Source organism: Colossoma macropomum, unplaced genomic scaffold (genome assembly GCF_904425465.1).
Source record: "Colossoma macropomum unplaced genomic scaffold, Colossoma_macropomum, whole genome shotgun sequence".
In the NCBI taxonomy this organism is placed as follows: Eukaryota; Metazoa; Chordata; class Actinopteri; order Characiformes; family Serrasalmidae; genus Colossoma; species Colossoma macropomum.
The window spans coordinates 24,046,106-24,067,471 of NW_023494795.1; the positions used below are offsets into that span (position 1 = coordinate 24,046,106).

Here is a 21,366-nt window from a genome sequence, read left to right on the forward strand (position 1 = left end):
AGCTTGAAAGTGCAGTTTATAACATGATTTATCCAAAGCAAGTGAGCACTTCATTACATTTTTTTGTAATAATGCAAATTGCAGAGACCAGGGAAGTGAGGGTGCTGTACCACCCCCAGATTTCAGGATTGTTTAACTATAACTGCGTAAAATAATAATTAAAAATAAAATAAGTAAATAAATAAAAGAACTGAGTTTTAAAACAAATCGACTGTGTAAATTGGCGTCTCTTGCTACATTATAGCGCATTATGACGACAAATAATTTTTGCAGTACATCAAGTATGTGCTGCCTAAAATGGTAGCACCACCAACTTAAAGGGCCCATATCCTACATCATTTTTGCAATTTTACTCCTTGAAGTACACTCATAATGTCTGTGGGCCTTTAGGTACCAAAAAAACAGTCATAATTCATTTTTCCAGGACCACTGTCTGACGTTATGCCTTAATTAATTAAACAGGCTGTTTTTGTTACTGTGCCTTTAAGACTGATATATGTAAATAAGCTCCATTCAAAAAGTAGTCTGGGATGAAACACTCCTTCACTTCAGCATCAGTGGGTGGGCTAAACTGCTGTGGTAGGTGTATGTAAATGGATTGTTTTCTGTGACATCACAATAAATTCATAATGGGCTGTTTTTGCAGCGTAGTTTTCATATATGAACTTTACAGACTTTGAAACAGTGTTTATATATTACTACATCAACCTTTTCTATTTCAAAAAATGAGGAAAATGTAAAACACCTTCCTGCATCCCTGTGCAATTATATATTTTAAGGAATTAACTTCTTCATCACATGGGACAGTCTGCCCAGGCTAATGCCTGCACTCAAAAACAGATTATTAACTCATGGATGGTGAATATTACATTTTAACACTTAATTTAAATTCTGTTGTGATAATTTAGTAAAATACATCATGTAATAAGGTGTAAAGATCTTTTAATTTGTGTGAAGAATTCCAATTACAAAACCTAAAATAATAATAACAATAATTTCACTGCTGTCAGAACAAAACCTCGCATCTCCAAAATGGTAACTTTACAGGAGAAGGAAAAAACATACTTTTAATTCAATGTAAGTCAATGGAACCAGGCTTTTTTCCAAGTAATGGAAACATGGTATGTTTTGGGCCATTTCTTTTGGTCCCTTCATCATGAAATTTGAGCACAATGTAAAAGACAACAGACATTTTTAAATTATGTAAAAAACTGAAAAACAGCAAAAACGGAGATACAAGGTTTTGTTCAGACAGCAGCGATTTGCTTCATGATGTAACTCTAGTTAAATAACAGTCTTTAATTTATGTATATGTGGCATGTATTCTAATCTACTTACTGATGATAAGCAATGACAGCTTAATTAGTCAATTACACATGTACAGTAATACCATTAGAGCAAGTAATTGGCCACTTAGTATCAGACTGCTTGATCGACATTAGAAATTAGCAATGCTGATTAGCAGCAAATGATGCTAACATTGTGTTTTTTATATCACGAACATGCACCACTACGTTTCAATCCTTTCCAGTTGCATAGTCATACAAAAAAAGCAATCAACGTCCTGCTTCTCCTTTAGCTTACACTTGGTACACAAACTACATCTCAGGATGCGCTCCAACCAGAACTCACAAAGCAACATGGCCTTCTTTATTTACATGAAGTTGGGAGGGAGGAAACTGCAGAGAAACAGAGACAGAAAGGAGAGCGAGGAGAGGAACCTTAAGACGTCATTGCATTCAACAGAAAGTGCATGCGTTTGATTTGTTGTTGGTGTTTACTGGTATACTGTCCTCCAAGGAGGCCTCGAGGTGTCTCAGGGCCTGACAGCCTCAGCCTCAGGATACTGACAGCTGTCATCTGGTCCAACATAACAATGAGTCTCTGGGCTCCATGGTTTCTCTGATCCTTTTTTATACTGTCATACTTCAATCATAAACCAGCACTTATTTGTCATTTAAGTGTTTTTTTAAGTATTCATATCTCCCACTCAAGCAGAGTCACTGTTTAAAGTTCCTTCAAAAGTTCATTCTCTACCTTTCATCCATCTCCAAACCCTTTCAAAGCTGGGAGAAAGAGATGGTGTCATGGGGTCAGGAGTTTTTACAGTGTTCCACTGCTTTGCTCTGGAACTACTATACGCCAGTGTTGTTGGTCTCCACCACCTGTTGCTTGCAGCGAGAGCTCATGGCGTACTCTCCTCGGCTTGTGCCGTTCTCTTCTTTCCGCAGTGGTTTCCTGTAGAGAGAACACAAACATTAAGATCCAGGAAGCTGATTAGACTGCTAGTGTATGTCTTATGGGATATCTTAAACATCCCAGTGTCTGTTCAGCTCTCTCCAGTGTTGTTGTAAAGCCTAGGGTAATCTGAAAAATGAATTTAAACTGAATGGACATTTTCATATTAAATTATGTAAGTCTACAGAAGGGGCTCTGTATTAGACCTGTTTCACTGCTTAAATGGTTGTCTTGCATTACGTGAGTGATGGCATAACAATATACTGTTATTTATAGGACCACTTTGTTTTTTATATAACACGTTTGCAGAATAATAACAATAATGTTAATAACAAAATCTCATATTTCATATCAAAACGGTTTCCATTTCCATTGGTCAGCTTGTTAGGAAATGTTCATATAATATATAGGGAAATAAACCCATGTCCCCCACTTTACACATGTTGATGCGATTAATATAAATGCAATTTCCTCATATTACACCTGTTTAATGGCAATTAAAAGACTGATAATGAAAAAAAGACGTTAAATTAATAAACAAACAAAAAAGCATGCATTTGATCACACTCCTGGTGTTTTGTTTTTTATTCTTTTTATAAGCTTGTGGATGATACACATTGCTCCTTCAGACAGTTTCCCTCAGAAAACCAAATTTTCACACATCAGAAATTTCCTTTCTATACATTATATATCACATATATTATTTGTATATTTTGGGAAAGTGCTTGAATGTGCACGTTCCCCAGAAGCAAAATTATGCAACAGTGGAATAGAGTCTACAGTAGCAAGTAAGTGTCACACAGCTATAAGCTGAGAGAACATTACAGATATTCTACAGTTCTTTTAGCATTTTTGTTTATTTGGGAGCCAACTTGTTAAGTAATTAACTTACTTATTATCTAACATTACTAAATATATAACATTTGTAGTAGTTATTTAGGATGTATGCACAATTTATAGAATCTCATTCTGCACAACTGTCACGTAGCAGTGAGCATATAGTATATTTACTAGTGTAATTAGGTTTGTTCAGAAAATAAGTGCCTATTCTGACTATTTTTACTGATTGTTAAGTGAGCTGTAAGTTGAAACATAACGCACGTTGCAAAATAAAATCCAATTGTTCTGTTTAACATTTAGTATTTAAACATTAACAAATTGATAATTATATTTTGATTTTTTACATAAATAGTCTTGTTTTTCATGTAATGCACTTTATAACTTCTTTGCATTGTTGCACAACGTTGCTTCAATGCAACAGACCCCACAGAGACCAATAGCAATTTCTTCTTTAAAAGCTACTAAGCTTTAAAATGAACCATTTGTATTTGAAGCATTTAATCTGAAAGTAGGTTATCATGCTTAAACTACTCAAACACACTACCACCCCAGAGAAACAAACAGACAGCTTACAACATCACATCACACAATGTGAATAAGTGCTATTTCAAACTACATCTGTAATAAGATTGGATCAAATTCATTCTATTTTTCTCTCTGACATCCAGTCCAGCATTTTCTGCTGATATCGGCCTGATACCCATCGATACTGACATCTCTAATATACACGTTCAGACTTAGCATATACATTTTTGTGTATGCTTCAGATGTCATTCTGTGCAGATTCCAGAGACAGCCTTAACAGAGTGTGGGTGACGAACAGCCGAGTAGGATGCCACCGTGAGTAATTCTCTGGTTTAAATGACTTCGCACAAGCTTTAATAGCTGATAGGCTTAAAGTTGCGGCATTTATCCCAGCTTGGCCCAGCTATATATTTGAAATGATTTGCCGCTCGCCTCCAGCCAATTAGTGTAGCACCCTGTGAAAGACTGTCTAATCAAACACCCAAACAGACAGACGTTATCCATCAACAAGATTTTGTTGAATCATCGCATCAGTGTCACCCAGTGCATGGGGGAGCTCCTAACTAAATATGTATGAAGGACAAAATCATTTGCAGTGAAATGTGAGGACTGACATTTAAGGAATATCCCTGGAGAAATCCCTGGTAAGCACAAATTACTGTTAAACATGTATATACGAAGAATCAAAAAGAAATGCACTGTGAAAAAGACACAGAAGAAGACCTTTTTACTTTTAAAGATTTTACTTTTACATAAAATAGCAATTAATCATCACCTAGAAGTGACTGAATGCTGACTCTGCTGATTGCACTTTGCTCTGGTTCCCTTCGACAGACAGGGACTTGTAACATGCGGTGCATTTTCTTTTTCGAGCGAAATGCCTCCAATAACATAAGTAAACGCTCCTTCCAGTCTGAATGAGATGCCACTCCTCATTTTGGCAGTGAGACGACAGGGATGAAAATGGACATGAAAAAGAAAACAACCTGACCTTTCGAAAGGCTTCTTCTACCGCATGATGGTCCTCTGAGATCTGTCTGGAGGCCAGGGCTAATTTCATAAACAGAACTACGGCTCATTAAAAATAACCTGCTTATTCCAGTTACGCATACAAGAAGCCAGCGACTTGTTGGATGAAGGATGTTCCTTACTGTCTGACTCACTAAGTAAGATAAAGAGCATTGTTTTCAGGTGACCCATCTTAGATCAGTATGTATGCTAAAGGAGTGTGTAACATAGCTAATGTCCATGTTTAGTTCAAGAACGTCTGTAGATCTATTCTATGCTCCAGCAGGCACAGGGTACCTGTTGTGGTGATGAGCCAATGAGCAAGTACATAGGAGTGCACAGTTTCAAGCAGTTATTTTCTAGACAAGAGAATGAGAATGGGGGCTCTTTGTATTATGCCAGTTCTTTCTCAATCTCTCTAAGAGAAGGCTGAGAGATTCTCACTTCTCAAATTCTGCTTGGTTTGAGAACTTCATCACAAAGATCATTATCATTATTATAAGTGGACAAGTCACAAAGCGGCAGTCGTCTTGTGATCAGCTGTCTTGTCCTCTGAAAAAACATACTGTGGCGTCTGCCACGAGCGCCGCTGTTCATGGCAGCTCAAGGGGTGTGGCGCGCAAAGTAGCGCTTGCACACGCCACCAGCTCCTGTTAAAAGGACATTTGTTGTGGTTGTTGTTGCTGTTGTTGTTTAATTAACTGAACCAGATTTTACATGTTGGTTGTGTTTTATTGGGTTCTGCTGTGAGTTAATTAGCGTGGTTGTAGTTTTCACCTTCAGTGGCTGTTGGTGACCTTCCTACACTATTTTCCCTGTGAGTCAGTGGCCTTTTCTGCTTAAAGTGATTTATTTAAAATGACTGTGAGTCCCTAGTTTAGCTTTGCTACTTTGGTAAAAAGCTATTAACAAAGCACTCAATAATCCAATCATAATCAGATAATCTGCAGTTACCCGACTATTCAAATGGTCATGTAAACGCCATGCTTTGGTATAGAAATCCAATTAAGAAATCCGATTAAGAGAGCTGAATTTAGCTCAGTAATCAGATTTCTCAGTGCATGTAAACTCATACTCGGATTTCTCAGTCTGTGCATGAGCAAGAATAGATGGTGGATGTCGTGAGATGGCAGTAAAACACTTTTGAAGTGGTGCTGAAACCAAACACGAAATAAAGGATTTCAATATTTTTCATCTTCTAGATGATGTATGTTCATATTTTCAGGTAAAGTGCCGTCATGTTTTAAAAAAAGACACAGCATGAAATTTTACATTACATTTACGTCACGTCTTCTTCTGTAAGTTTATTGGCTGGTTGAAAAGCAGAAATCTGATTACTGTCTGACTCTTGTAGAGGCAGACTTTCCCCATTATCCGATTAATCAAGTGCATGTAAATGTGTTGATCGGATTACTGACAAAATCTGATTTTCTGCAGTTATTAGATTATTAAGTGTGTTTAATAATCAACGAGTCAACTCAATGAGTGTGTTTAAATTAAACACACTCGTTGAACTAACCTGAAAGAGGTAGGGAGTGTCTGGCAGCTATCAATAAGTTTCAAACTTTAACAAGATATTTCTGTATGTTCAAAACATTTCAAGTCAGAAGATTTAAAAAAGATATCAAGTTTATGAATGGGCACCAAATTCAGATTAGGCTTGATCTTTCTGTGGACCACTGCTGGTAAGCTAGTATGGACAGAAACATCACTGCCATGGAAGAAAACCTGAGGTGATGTAGGCTGTCTGTAGGTAGCACTGCTAACTAGTGAATGCTTAATATACTAATATTACCCACATGAAAGATTGCTCACTTGATAACATTGATAACATAACTCGACTCGATCTGGAATACACTGAAGCAAATTTATTCTGCATTCTTAAACTGCCGTCACAGACAGCACTGTGCGTTTCCTTCTCGTACTGCAGCTGGGCCCTTGTTTTGTTGGTTTGGTCACTTCAGAATTTAATGTTCTTCCACCTCTACACCTGAAAATGTAAAGGTGTTGCTAAATGTATAGAGTAACTCAGAAACTACTATGGCTAGTTCTGTATTCTCAGCTGCCGTTTCCAATGTTTGTAAGTTTAAAGGAAACAGACTAGTGCATGGGAGTGGACAGACTGTGCTTGTCATGCTGGCGTGTTGATTCTTGTGAGCTGAGTCCTCCCTCTGCTCAGTACAGAACCAATGATGTAATTGGTTTCTTTTTTTTTGCTGGCGTTTTTTGGCTTTGATAGTAAAGGTTCTGAAATGACGCATCACTTTCCGCTATTAGAAAATAGCCGAACATGTGACTTTAACAAGAACATGTGGTCTTTTTCAGCTTTTCTAGCACCTCGGTTTCTATGCGCACAGCAACTAAACATTCTGTGGAGCTAAACTTTAAAGAGATTGATTAAATGTTTAAGAGTAGCTTGTGCTAGCCTGTCGTGACAAACACAATCTGTGTCCCTTGAGCAGGACTGATGAGACAATCCAGTTGCTCTGCAGGGGACATCTGTCATGAGAAAGAGTGGGAGCAGCCCTGGGGCTGCAGAGTTTTCCTATAAAGACTTCCCCCACCTCGCCTGATTTACACCAGGGAAAAATCCTGCCTCATCTGATTTCTCAGGGGAGGAGGCAGATGATGGGCGAAAAATAGAAGGAGAGAAAACTAAGAAGATTTTTTTTTTCAAAATAACCTGAAATGTTTAAGGCATACAAAATCTCTCAGCGTACAATACAATATGATGTGATGCAGCAAATAAATCAGTGACTAAAAGGAAGATGATCAATCCTGAAAATGGTAGAAATACTTTTCGGAACTGTGGCTCATATATGGCCTATAAAGAGGTTTGGTTTGGCCTGAAAAAATTATCTTTGATACAGATAAAAATTTTTAGATACACAAGAATACTGTACATTCTTTAGCTACAGTCATATGCAAAAGTTTGAGGGCCCTGGTCAAACTGTATGTTTTGTTGATTTTCTAAGTGAAAATGAGATAACACATCCTCTAACACACTTCTGCACATCTTAATGCACAATTACTATTTGACTGCTGAATATAATATTTAATACTCAAATAAAATGAAATTGTGCATTAAAAAAAAAATATATATATACATATATTTATATATATATATATATATATATCCATTAAAACAAGTCAATTGACAAGAGATATTAAAACTTTTGCATATGACTATACAGTTTTTTTTGTCTGAATCATCCAGTCCAACCTATTGAACTCTTAAAGCTGCATCAAAGCTTCGAAAAAGTTTTTTGTGTATTTTCATGTCATTAGTATTCATGTGTCTAGTGTCCTATTGGCCCACAAAGTGTAACTTTCCAGGTCACTACAAGATATTGTCCAACAAGACAATGCTGACTCATTTGTGCTGCCCACAGACAGTTCTGCAGGGCTCGACTGTGCTATACATGTTGAAAGTATCAGGTGTATCCAACGACATCACTGCTCACTGCTTACATTAGCTAATTATCACTCATTGAACTATGTCAGTATTGGAATTACTGTTACTGATAAACACACGTAAGTAATCTGTGAGTATCTGTAAGTAAGTAAATCTGTAAGTAAGCTGTGCCTCTCACAAGTAACATCCAGAGTCATTAACTTTCCACAGTGCTTGTTTTTGTCATTTGCCAGCCAGAAGCACATGCACACCAGCGGCTCCCTCTGATCTCCTGTTTCGTATCGTGGTGGCTGCGCTGCACTACGCACAGACGCGCAGCCAGTCAGCCAGTCTCTCTCTCTGTGGAACTCTCGGCTTATGTAACGCAGCCGGACAGGGAGCCAGCTCCCTGCCCCTAAATACACAACCCCCTGAATCAGCGCCACACTCACGCTATGTTCACTCGCAGCCCATCTCACTGTCAGCTTTTCTCACTGACTCTTAGCAGCACCTGAGAGTTCTCTGGTCCACAGGCTTCTCTGTTGTTGCTGCCCGTTCCAACCACGTAACCTTTTCTCTGAGATCAGTGCACCAATCCACCAGGGAAATATGGGCCGGGATGTCTCCCAGACAAAAAAAAAATGCTGATTTGAGTGTGCTGATAAAAACGCTGAAGAGAAGGCAATGTTTGTAAGACTAGCTCTCACTCCAATTTGGCAGGCCTCTTCCTGTAAACAGCGATAAAGCAAGCCGCAGTGACACAAACACACATGAAATGAGTGATTCAGTCTGTTCTGTCTAATGTCACACAAAAACATCCTTTGAGATACCGGAATACTGGTCAGTTTCAGAGGTCTGCAGCAAAGCTCTGGTTGTTTTAAACTGCCTACAGAAAAAAAGCAGCTAGTCCTGTCTTTTAATCTGCTTCATTAATAATGTGATGTTTCAGTGTGATGTTGCATTTATATTGTTATGTAAAGAACATGGTCTAATAAAGCTGAAAAAAACATAGGTTTAATTTTATTCATGTCACAAGTTATTGTTTAAAACAAGCAAACACATGAATAGGATTATACAGACAGGTAACAAAATAGAGGAAAAGTCAACATAAAGTGTTTTAGTAACATGTTGGGCAACCATAAGCCACCGGAACAGCTTCAGTGCGCTTTAGTTTAGATTCTACAAGTCTCTAGAGCTACACTAGACAGACGGAACACTGTTCTTTCAAAAGATATTCCCTCAATCTGTATTTGATGATGGTGGTGAGAGCTGCCAAACAGGTCAGGCTAAAATCTCCTAATGGTGTTCAGCTGAATATAGATCTTGTGACTGTGAAGGCCACAGCATTCGAACTACTTCCTATGCTATGGCCTTCAAAGTCACCAGATCAATACTCAGGCGAAGGCCATAGCATATGGTCTACATAATCTGTATACTCCTCAAACCATTCAGTGACCCTGCATGCCCTGTAGATGGGATAACTGTCATCCAGGAAGAGACCACTCCCATCAGGATAAAAACAATCATAGGTTATAGAGGATCATAAAAACCACACTGAACTGTGAAAATGGTATGGATTTGCAATGACCCTTCCCTCTCAGGGGTGTAAGTGGACAAAAACAATGCCAGCCAAATGCCCCCAACAGCATAACAAGGCCTCTAGAACCCCTCACTGAAAGGGTCAAACTTTCAGGCCTGCACACTGCACATGCACTCTCCCGCTTGTGGAAAATATGGTGAAGGATGACTCATCTGACCATATCACTGTTTTCCAAACCTCTGTTGATCAGTGCTGACGGTTTTTACATCACTGAACTCTCAAAGGTTCATTTGTCTTTGTAATGAGGTGCTTGAACTCTTCTTGATGACAGTCTGATCACATCCTGTACTTACATTCTTAGTTGCTCTTCCATTTTTCGTCACAGATTGCACAAAAGCATGAATATCATGACCACTGAATGTCATGGCCATGTAATTTTTCGGATGTTTTTCCCATAGATCTAAGCATTCTGTACACTGAATATGCATGCATGTTTGCTACAAAACTATTGCTGCACATCCAACAATAAAGGTAGTAATAGAAAACACTGCAGCATACAGAAAGCTCCAGTTCCACATACTGATCAATATTACTGCCCAATATGCACATACATGTCATAACTAATCTGGAGGCAGATTTTAGCAAGTTAACAGGGACAAAGCCAAGATCTCTGAATGTACCTTTACATTAAACTACTCGTGTGCAAAAAAAAAAAAATTTTTTTTATATCCAAAAATACATGTGCAACATATGTCAATATATGTGATGTCTTAACACTGAAATTCCACCTTTCCAAGCTGATACCTACTTCAGAAATTGCAAACATAATACAATCAGTCCTTGAACTGTTTCCAAATCTCTACCCTTTACAGGCTTTTCCCCAGTAGAGAAATGCTGTGTAGACTAAAACCAAATTAGCGGGCTTACTAATAGAGTATCAGTGAAAATTCTAGTGGTATTTGGCAAAATAAATGGTTAGATCCTTCCTGACATCAGTCACACTTGTTTGAAGAAGCAAAACCTGCTTGAGTAATCTGTTTTTAGATCCTGTGATTACAATAATGTTTTATTTCAGTGCTGTTAAATGTAATTTGTTATTAATGGGTAATTCAGTAAACTATTAACAGCACAATTTTTAAAATGATGTTAACACATTTTCCTAATGTGACCCATCGAACCACCCAGAAGTCCAGCTGCTCATGCTCTGTATGTTGCCATGACTGACTGTGTGACTGTAGACCTTTACTTCAAACACAGCTTTAAAAACAGGTTCCATTTATTTATCTTGCTGTGAATTTGTTTATCACTAAAGTACACTGAGTCTGAAGCATCATTTACAAGAAAAACACAGTCCTAATGCCAGCAATGCCAATAATATCAGTACTGTTGGCACTGGCGTATGCCTTTGACAGAGTTTGCTAGACAGTGCCTGTGGGAGAACTATGGATAAATCAACCTGCAACGAAAGCTCCAGTTCCCCTCGAAACAAGACTTTACATACTGGCATGAAAGCTAGAGACTAAAATGGCAGAGCAGTTGGAACATGCAACCACTGGATGTCGATGATGAAAATTAGAGGTCTGCACAAGGCGGGTTCACCCGCGGGTCCCACGTGATCTGCTAAATAATTTGAAGGCGGGACTCATTCTAAAGCACACTGAATCCTTTTTTACTTGGTTATCCATCTGAACTATTTCCACTGCCCTGGTATGGAATTTCATCAATCAGCCATACTGCATTATTCTGTACTAAGCATTTGCAAACAACAAAATATAGATGCTTTAAAAGCACTGTAGGAAGAATCTGGTGTCCTTAAAATACATCAAAAAGTTAAACACAGTCTAAGCCAAATCAAATTGGCAAAAATCCTGCAGCAAACTTATATTGAGCACATCTATGTAAGACTGAAGCATGGCTCTGCAGTGCACAAGGGCCTTTCTCATTGAGAAGAAGCTCAGAATATCAGAGCAGAGCCTAAAACAGGCACAGCCTCACCTCCAAATGAGGCTCTGAGCCATCAATAATACACGCCGTGTAGTACACACATGGCAGGTGGCTACACAAAACATCATAGGCTGATATTAATATTTCATACACAAGCTCTTTGGAATGTACACCAGAGTGTATTCACCCTCCCCTGAAACCAGATGGGGCTCGGCTGAGATTGCTGTTTCTGGGTTCAAAGTTGGAAGCACCAGGCTGTGGGCCATCTCTATGAGCTTCTAATAATGTGGTCAATTTAAGAGTGACCAAATGTGACAAGCAAGGATTTTATACTCAAATGACAAGGAGATGCACTAATGTGTCCTGATTTAATCTACCATTAGGAAACATCAACAAAGGAAAAGTCAAATGTGTGCTAACAACGAGTTCTATGGAAATAAACATGACACTCAATGGCTGACGTCAGGGGGAAAATACTAACACTGAGCTTCGTTCCAAAGAAGAAGAGTTTATTCTTTTAACATGGATTCCAAGTAAAAAGAGCTTTTCTTATGAGACTAATAATGTCATGTTTCCCTCAGGCCTCCTACGTAGCCCTGTCTGAAGCGGTACAATTGTTGTTGTGCACAGGCATATGCACAGAAAGACTTGGGGTGTCAATGAGGAGGGGCTTGAACCCCTGTCTACTTGCCCTCAGATGGTACAAGTGCCTTATTGGTTGGTGTGTATAATAACTATATTTTACAATAAATGTTCTTCAAGATCAGTTTCAGCAAAATAAGGCTCAGCAATAGAGCTCATGGGTCAGCTTATATTCCATAATGTGGAACATAAAAAAGTAGTGTTAATAATAAACTCCAAGTTTTCGTTATTGTAAAAAACAGGGATTTATACAAGACTCAACAGAGTCTACAAGAATTAACAGAGTTATAACTAAACATGGCATAGTGGTTAAACAGTGAAGCGAGCAAAGCCAGGGCTGTGCATGCTGAAAACTAGGTTTCAAATCCCAGTGTAGATATTAACTTTAGTGCCTTTGACTGCTTTCAGAAAAATCTTAGCACTCTGTTTGTTTTTATCTGAAACATATTTACACTGTCTCTCTTAATAAGAGAAATCACACCATATAGTAAATTAAATTATGCTGAACTTATGTTGCGTTCAAGCCCCTGCCCCCCAAAATGTCTGTGTATCTCATTTGTCCATGCCCACATGGTGTTCAAAGGGGTGCTCATTAGCTCCCTTAGTGCAGCCTTAGGACCACATCAAAGTGGACGGCGACCCAAAATTCTTTGAGAAACAGCAAAGAATGAATCTCAGTAGATCAGTTTTTACCATTTTACATGTTAGAGAATTTTTTTACATGTTAGAGAATTTTCAGATATTCAGGTGTGAGTTAAAATGCACTTGTTAATTCAACTTGTCATTGAGCAGTCTAGATGGAGCCACCGTAGATAAGCAGATGAAATCTTTTAAAAAGTAATGTAGGTATAGTGCTGGAATCTTTTGACATTAAGCTGGCCACAACTATCAGGAATTTGTTGGTTGCATTCTGATTGGCTACTTGTACATCTGGTTATACGTGCTTCTGTGCAGTGGGTTTTATCAGTCTAGGGAAAACATTTACACGTAGTTACCCACTCTCTGCATCAACATTTCAAAGCAAGACACTGTCATGAGACTGGAAAACTTTTGTGAAAACATACCATCTTTAAAAAGTGTTTAAGAAGTGTTTTCTCTGAAGCACGTAGTAGCTTTTAGGGGAGAAATGCTTGTGTTTGCCGAAAGACATAACAATCGGTCGGTGTGTTTTGGTTATAGCCGCACTTCAAGCATCGCCTGCACCTACAAGCCACACTCAAACAGCAGCCTGTGTTTGGTTATTTTGCATGTCAGTCAAACAGCCCTTTCCTGTCAAAGTCAGTGTTTTTTAAGTTAAGGGATAAACAGACGTCTGGCTTGTTGGACTAATTCGCTACTGACTTAATAAACAAATAATGCACATGTGCCTCCACGCCGTCTCTATGGTTACAAGTACAAAGACTTTAGGGAATATTGATTTTTTTTTTGTTCATTTAATTTTACTTTTGTGTGATGTTTCACAGTCTTTTGTACAAATCAGCTCCAAATGGCTGCCATGATTAGTCCAATAAAACGTTATTTGAGTTGTAAAAAAAACATTCATTAAAATTTCTTAAGAAACTGGAAATGCTTAGTTTGTTTGATAATGCATATTTTAAATTCTCCTACTTGTCTCTCTTACAGCAGAATAGGGAGCCTTATGGTCACACTGAATTATATGTATTTTTGCCACATACTGTGACATGCAAGTCTTTTTAAAGGCTTCCTAGTATGTAGATCATTCTACCAGAAAAAAAAATATGTATTCAGATATTTACATAGATAATTTTATAATCTATTTAAACTCAAGGCATTAATTGAGATAGTAATAAGCTAAATATATACAAAATAATATATACAAAATCATCATTTATAGAGTACTTTCTACTAGGAGGTGGATGTCCCAAACCATAACCCCTAAACTTCAACTTGTGAAAATAATACTTCTTTCTTTCATTTTGATTTTTTGATTTTACATTTTTTAAATGTAATTTAGCCACACCCCTGCAATCTACAGCAGGAAGTGAGACTGCATCCCTGTCCCTCATGGCCACATGGTGAGAAGTTAGATTTGAAGAAAATGTGTCCCAAAATCTGAAAATTAGTGTGTAACATTGAGAATTCTCACTACTGAAACAATATTTTCTGCAATTAAGTAAACATTTTAAACTGAACGATTTTATTTGTGTACAACATGACTAGCAAACAAGATGTGTTTAGCTTTTCTGAGTTAAAATTAGCTAAAACTGTCACTACCGGAACAGTCAGTTAGTAACAAAATGGAATGTTCAATCACTGGGTTAAAGAAAATAAACATAATTAAGGTATAGAGTAGCTCAAAGCAAAAGGATTTTAGTCTAAAATCCAACTCAGTTTAAAGTCTAAAATGTGTTTAAACCAATTTGGTAGAGTGGTCAATGTTTTTCCAATTTTTGGAATATTGTGTACATTTTTATTATATACAATTCTATACAATACTTGATACAATAAAGTATGCAGTCTATGAAAGGCTATGCATGATTTGTCACTGTACATTATAATTCTATTCTATTGTATGACCTTTTTTAAAACCCTGATTACTTAATTGTTAAAATAATATGTAGTTTATTCTGTTCTTTATATAATTAATAGTGACAGCCCTGCAGCTGCATAAGAAGAGCAGCAAAAAGCCCAGTTCCAGCAGAAATTCCCCCCACCTCTATGTGCCCCCACCCCACCCTAGACTGCCTGGCAATAGCCTGTCTTATTTTCATTGGGGAAGCCCATATCTGAGCTGCTGCAGTGCTATATATAACCGCAGCCTTTCCACTCCGCAACCTTTTGCGCTTTGTTATTGCCTGCGTGCATCCAGGCATCCAATTATAGTGGAGACAGAAAATGAAACTGTCTCCAGGATCCACCCATTTGCCATATTTATTCACAAGGAGAAAAGATTTACACAGAGAGAAATGCCCTTGTCGTCCCCAGGGGTAGGGCTTTATATTTTCAACGTCTGCATGTTTACACCAAAGATCAGTCATACTGCTGCAAAGTGAGGATGCACGTCTTTAAGAGGAAAATAGCACGGGATATGGTGGGTAGTTACGCTGTGATGTTTTACAGAAACAGGCATGATCACTTTAGCAATAATATCTTCTCTGAAGTCACTACATCAATACCAAAAATATGCTAAGCCTCATTTGCATTTCAAATGTAATGTAGTTCACCCAAAAAAAAAAGAAGTTATTTTAGGCCACAGAGCTGACTGTAGTGTCTAATAGTACTGCATATTCAGTGTGCTGTGAGGAGGAGGGAACAAGAGCATAATATCCAGCTTACCTCACCAACAACATGCAGAATGTGAAAGACATGGGTGATTCCATGACAGACAAAAACAGCCCTAAACATTCCAAATCTCAGAAACTCTAAGTTTGATTATATATATGTGCGGAAATCACAGCGCAAGGGAGCAAGGGAAACCGAATTGTCCTCGGCCTTTCTACTGAACCGCTCACCAAAAAAAAAAAAGCTTTGGCTTTCCCCTCCAGTGCCTTTAATTCCATTAAACTCATTACAATAAGTGATCCACACCAGGCTCCAAAGCACAGAAGCCATAAAGCACTGATTGGGGTAATAATCTGGGCCTTCTCTGGGACATTTCAGCGACTGTTTGAAGAAGCACCATTTGCAGTGCTTCGGTCAATGGCCATGGCTAAATGATGAGTTTGCATGCATATAAAAGCAAACATTAAACATGTTTCTCTCTTCATTTTGGCAGACTGGGCAAGCTCATTAGTGAGGAAATAGCTGCCAGCTGGGTTTCCCATCGGGAGTCGATTTCCTTTCACCAAGTTCTCGGGCGGAGCGGCAACATATGACGAATGAACTCGCCCGGTCTATTTCAAATGACTCCAACATGCAGAGGTAATAACACTCGCCTATTTAAAAGCCAGGAGGGGACTCGACAGCTTGCGAAAATAAATAATTAATTTCAGAAAGACATGCATGTGTAAACATTAGCTTGGATCCCATCTAGTTTTCCTGTAACATCTGTACAGTTTCACTTTAATGTGTTTGAGAGGTGGCCAAGAAAAAGGACGGCTGAAAGACCACATGAAATACAAAATGAAGAGCTCTTCATTTTTCATTTCCACAAGAAAGAGCACATTTCTAATCACATTTTAGATCCCACAGTCTGGCACTTTGCTGTTTTATCTAAACACTTCACACTTTGCAAAAACAAATGATGTGAGTGCTGTTCCTTCTGCCACCTACATCAACTAAACATGACTTGATGACAGATGTACACCACAGCTGATATTTAGTCAGTGAGTTGTTAAGCTGAGCAAAGGTTATCTGATTGTTCAGGACAGAGGGATACAGATTATAAAGTAGGGATGCACCAATCAATGCACCAATTTTCATGGCCAATTCTGATTCTTTGCAATCAATTTTTTGGCCTGATTTTTATTAGCCTTTCTTTTTTATCCCAAAGCTCATACTGACACTGAACATGTACACACTGACCAATGTCCAGTATGCTCTATTAGCCAAAGTTGCACTATAAATAACATTATTTGCTCTTTAATGGGTCAAATGCTCTTTTTAAATACTAAAACAATTTACATAGCATGAATAAAAAGGGCTGCATCAAAAATAAGATGCAACTGGCTTTTACTTGCATTTTGTCCTCACCTCTCTGTAATGTCTTCTGGGTTTCTCAAATGCTTGAGGGCATTCCCAAGCGAGTCCAAAATGAATGGGTTAATATGGAGCATTTGAGCAAAATCATAGTTTATAAATACTTAAACACTTTTAAGATAAAAAGAATACATTCATAACACAGAACAGCATAAAACATTTTCACACTGCTCATATATTTTTAAAAGCTTTTGACCTTGAGTGATAGGAGTTTAAAACGGCGCCTCATGTAAATTCATGACGTCAGTGAGCATGAATGGCCAATGAGTTGCTCTGGCCAATGATCAGCACTCAGTAGCAGTAATGCCAGCGTTCTGCTGCTCAAAACCTGTTTGCTGTAGAAATAAGAAAATATACAAGTATGTTTTCTTTGCTTTTTTAGTGAAATACATATTTCTACTTTCTAAAATTAAAGGAAGTCCTGGACAAGTGGTTAGAGACCATTTTAACTTTTCGTTTTTAGCCATTTAGCTCTATTCTCCCCCATTCATTTAGGACTCGCTCGCTGTCATCCTCTGGTGTTTTACAGTCATGTTTTTATATAATGGAGGAAATAGGAAGTGTCCAGGCTCCTCTTAAACCAGCTCTGCTCAACGACTGACTGATCTTTGAATATGCATACATCTTACATATGAAAACCATCGACCCCTAGTGGCCGGGAGCATTTCTGGTCTGAGCAACCCTCGAACGCTGCATAATTAAAATGTTTTTTTGTTTCAGTTAATGCTGTTGTGTCCTGTCTCTTAATGTTTCAGTGCTGTGAGTTTTTTTTATCTTTTCTACAAATGCATTGTTTTTAATGCTTTATTTCTGGTAATATATATGCACTCTTTCTTTTGTATTTGTATTCTCTCTTTTGTATTTGCGTTTGCGTTCTCCTTTAATGCTGATGTGTTCTCAGCTTTTGTTTGCTTCGTAAATGTTGTTGCAATATGACTCAGCAGGCCATAGTAGTTTAGCGCAACGAGATGTGTCATTATGGTAGCACATATTGGTACAGGTGAGAGTAGCATGAGTGCACTTGACTCACGTTAATTACTTTATAAAACTGCAACACAAAACAAAAATTGCAAATTGGCTGGTTGCAATTGTGCGTTTGGAGCAAAAATCTGCTGATTCTGACTGAGCATTATAAAGCACATCTCAGACTCAGATGCCTTGCCCACACAGAGCTACATGGAGAGTCAGACGTATATTGTACACTAAGATGGCCACAACTATTGTAAATTCTCAGTTCTCACTGGCAATCCTAATGTCTGTGTGAATGCATGTCCATGCACCGGCTTTTATCAGTCAGTTTATCAGTCCAAAAAACTTCTGTTTAACAAGCTAAATGCTAGCTAGTTGCCTGCTCAACAATCCATGTCAACAATGAGCCTTTCAGAGAAAGATACAATTGAGTTTGTGCCGTTCACAGCATCAAATCTTTCAAAAGTATTCAAGCGTTCTCTTTAAAGAATTTAGTAGCTAGTAAAAGAGATATCCCCACATTTGCCAATGCATATTATTTATTTCACTGAGGTCAATTTTTGTTATAGCACTGTTTTGATGATTGCTTGCCCCTAAACAAGACAGTCATGCAAAACTAATGGTCTGCAGTTGGTCATTCTGCATGTCAAATGGCTCCTTCCTGTCCCAGTAGGCTGTTCTTGGCCACGTTGAGCGTCAAAACCCACGAGACCCTCTACTGATAGTCAGTCTCTCAGATCTCAGTCTTCTACAGATTGAAGGCCTTTGCTTGCAATTAGTCCTGCAGTGTTTCAGCTGGCTGTCCCCAGACAGTCTGTATGTCTTGAGCAAAATGCAGCATTTCACAATGAACTCATAATTCCTTCAGCTTAATTCATGTGTTGTGGTAATGGAGTCTGGGGTGCATGGAAGAAGACCCAGGAGCCTCTTTGCTTTTTAGCTGCTTGTGTGAGCGATGCGGGCTGTCTGAGGCCATTTCTCTGTCTGCTGCTGATTTGACAGGCGTCTCAGCTGTTCCCCTGACAGCGCGTCACTGCTACCAAAGCTCAAGAGCAGCGCAGGGCTGACACGCCATGCAGCGCTGCTGCTGCCTTCCATTTCACCTCAAAGAGCTCCAGCAGCAATACAAAGCACACTACAAAGAGCAACTCGAAGCCCAATGCATGACTTAACAGAGAGCTGAGCAAAACCACAGCATTAGCATGAAAAGTTTGGAGACATCTTTTGAAATGTGAGTTTTCTTGCTGTTACATGTCAGTTAAGTACATTTCTTAGCATTAGATTTCATTAGCATAAAGCACAAAAGTTTCCATTAGCACTGTTGTATAAACATTCTGAAATGCTAAGAGGCCCCGAACTTTAGACAGCCAGGGACACAGGGAGTTTTATTAAGCATTACAACCCACATACATTCAGATCTCAGAAGCATTGCCTTACCTCCAATTTTCACATGGAGAGCTTATTTAGCATACATAAGGACTTCATTTTCATGCATAAAAGATGGAGAGTGAATGACTGTTCAGTATAAATACAGTATTAGTTCATAATTAATGACAGCAGCCCAAGTTTTAACTGCCTATGATGGAAAGAATTTATAACACGCCTACCACAACAGTGACACGCATCTGACCTGATAATCTCACATGCAGGCAAAAAGTGAAGAAACAGAGCCATCCATACACATCCAATCTACAGTAAGATTTTCTGTTTACAGCTGAAAGATGATATTTACCATGATGATGATGTGTCTGATTCAGTCTTGTTAGACTGGCTTATAGCATCCATCATTTGCACTCTTAAAAATAAGGGTTCCTGATCTGGATATATGGTTCAAGGAAAAACCTTGATTGACACAGAACCTTCATTTTTGTAGAAACTAATGGTTTGTTACACTTCTTTCTACGTTCTTTACACTGATTCTCATATGGTATCACTTCAAACAACTCTTTTTGGAACCTTCATTTTCATCCACACTCTCATTTTGAAGAATGTAGATAACTTAAAACATACCCATGAATTTCTATCCAAATGGTTTTTGCATCCTGTAATGGTGTTCCAGCAAAACTAGATTTGCCAAAGCTGTTGACTCTCCTTAAACATGTTGTCTTGTGTCTTTCTTCACACTTGCTCACACAGAATGTTCAGGGATATATGACTGATGATGATGATGTCAACATGACAAATGAATCATATTCCAGAAAACAAGATGAAGCACATAAACACTGTCAACAAATTTTAATACGCAATCGCACGTGATTTGTGGAACAAATGTTTCACACTAAGTGAAACTGTAAAAATTTATTAATGTAATTAATTTTCTGCCTGATTTCTAATTGCTAATTTAATTGGTTGCTAATTGCCTGAACCTCTAATTGTTTAGGAGTTAATCAAATCTGTAGCAGATTTATCAAAGATGTGTTGGGTTGTTTGGTTTGTTTCTAACACTTTAAGTAGCAGGAGAAATATATACACAGAGCTACACAGAGCTTCTACTATAGAATTGCATTTGTCTATGTCTATTTTGCATACATTTTTACATTAATAATAAAACTTGAGTAGCATTTCAGCATTGTAACGTTTTATAGATTCAATTAAATTAAATACTTAATATTAGGGGTAGGAAAATATTTCTGGTGAAAAACATTTCTGATAAAAATACACACAAAGAGCTATACTGAATACAATGTATGACACAAAGTACAAAAATATCATATAAACATGAAGATTCCTGTTTTTTAGATTTTAGTTTAAATGCTACTTTAAGGGCCCATAAAAAAATCCACTCCTTACCAACACAAAATAATTTGATATGTAAGTATGTAAATGTTGCTAAAGTTACAAAATGTACTGTTCTGGGCTAAGGGTTTTCAAATAAAAGTTACTTGTTCATTAGGTCTGGATAAACAAACTAACCTGAGTGAATAGAGACAATGGTTAACGTTAAAACCACTAACAATTAGGCTGGGCAACTAAAATAATAATCGCAATTAAAATAAGATACATCAAATACAACCCCAATTCCAAAAAAGTTGGGATGCTGTGTAAAATGAAAATAAAAACAGACTGCAATGATCTGCAAATCTCACAGACCCACATTTTATTTATGATAGAACATAGAACACATATCAGATGTTGAAAGTGAGACATTTTACAATTTCATGAAAAACATTAACTCATTTAGAACTTGATGGCAGCAACGCATCTCAAAAAAAGTTGCGTCAGGGACAACAAAAGGCTGGAAAAGCAAGTGGTACTAATAAAAAACAGCTGGAGGAGCAATTTACAACTAATTCACATGAGTGGGTGTAAAAAAAAGGGCATTTTAGAGAGGCAGAGTCTCAGACGCAAAGATGTGCAGAGGTTCACCAATCTGCGAAAAACTACGTCTACAAATTGCGGAACAATTTCAGCAAAATGTTTCTCAACATAAAACTGCAAAGACTTTGGATATCCCACCATCTATGGTACATAATGTCATCAAAAGATTCAGAGAATCTGGAGAAATCCCTGTATGCAATGGACAAGGCCAATGGTCAATATTGGATGCTCATGATTTTCGGGCCCACAAGCAGCACTGCACTAAAAACAGGATTCTGTACAGGAAATC

General features: G+C 37.9%; 1 protein-coding gene across 1 annotated transcript in view; it reads right to left on the minus strand.

Annotated features, from left to right (window-relative positions):
- Nucleotides 1–78: 78 nt before the first annotated feature.
- The window catches only part of prima1 (proline rich membrane anchor 1), a 48,942-nt gene continuing 27,654 nt past the window's right edge, over nt 79–21,366 (minus strand). Inside the window, exon 4 of the mRNA XM_036581946.1 lies at nt 79–2,238. Coding sequence (XP_036437839.1) covers nt 2,136–2,238 — 103 coding nt within the window. The 3' untranslated portion in view covers nt 79–2,135. The remainder of the gene's footprint in view (nt 2,239–21,366) is intronic.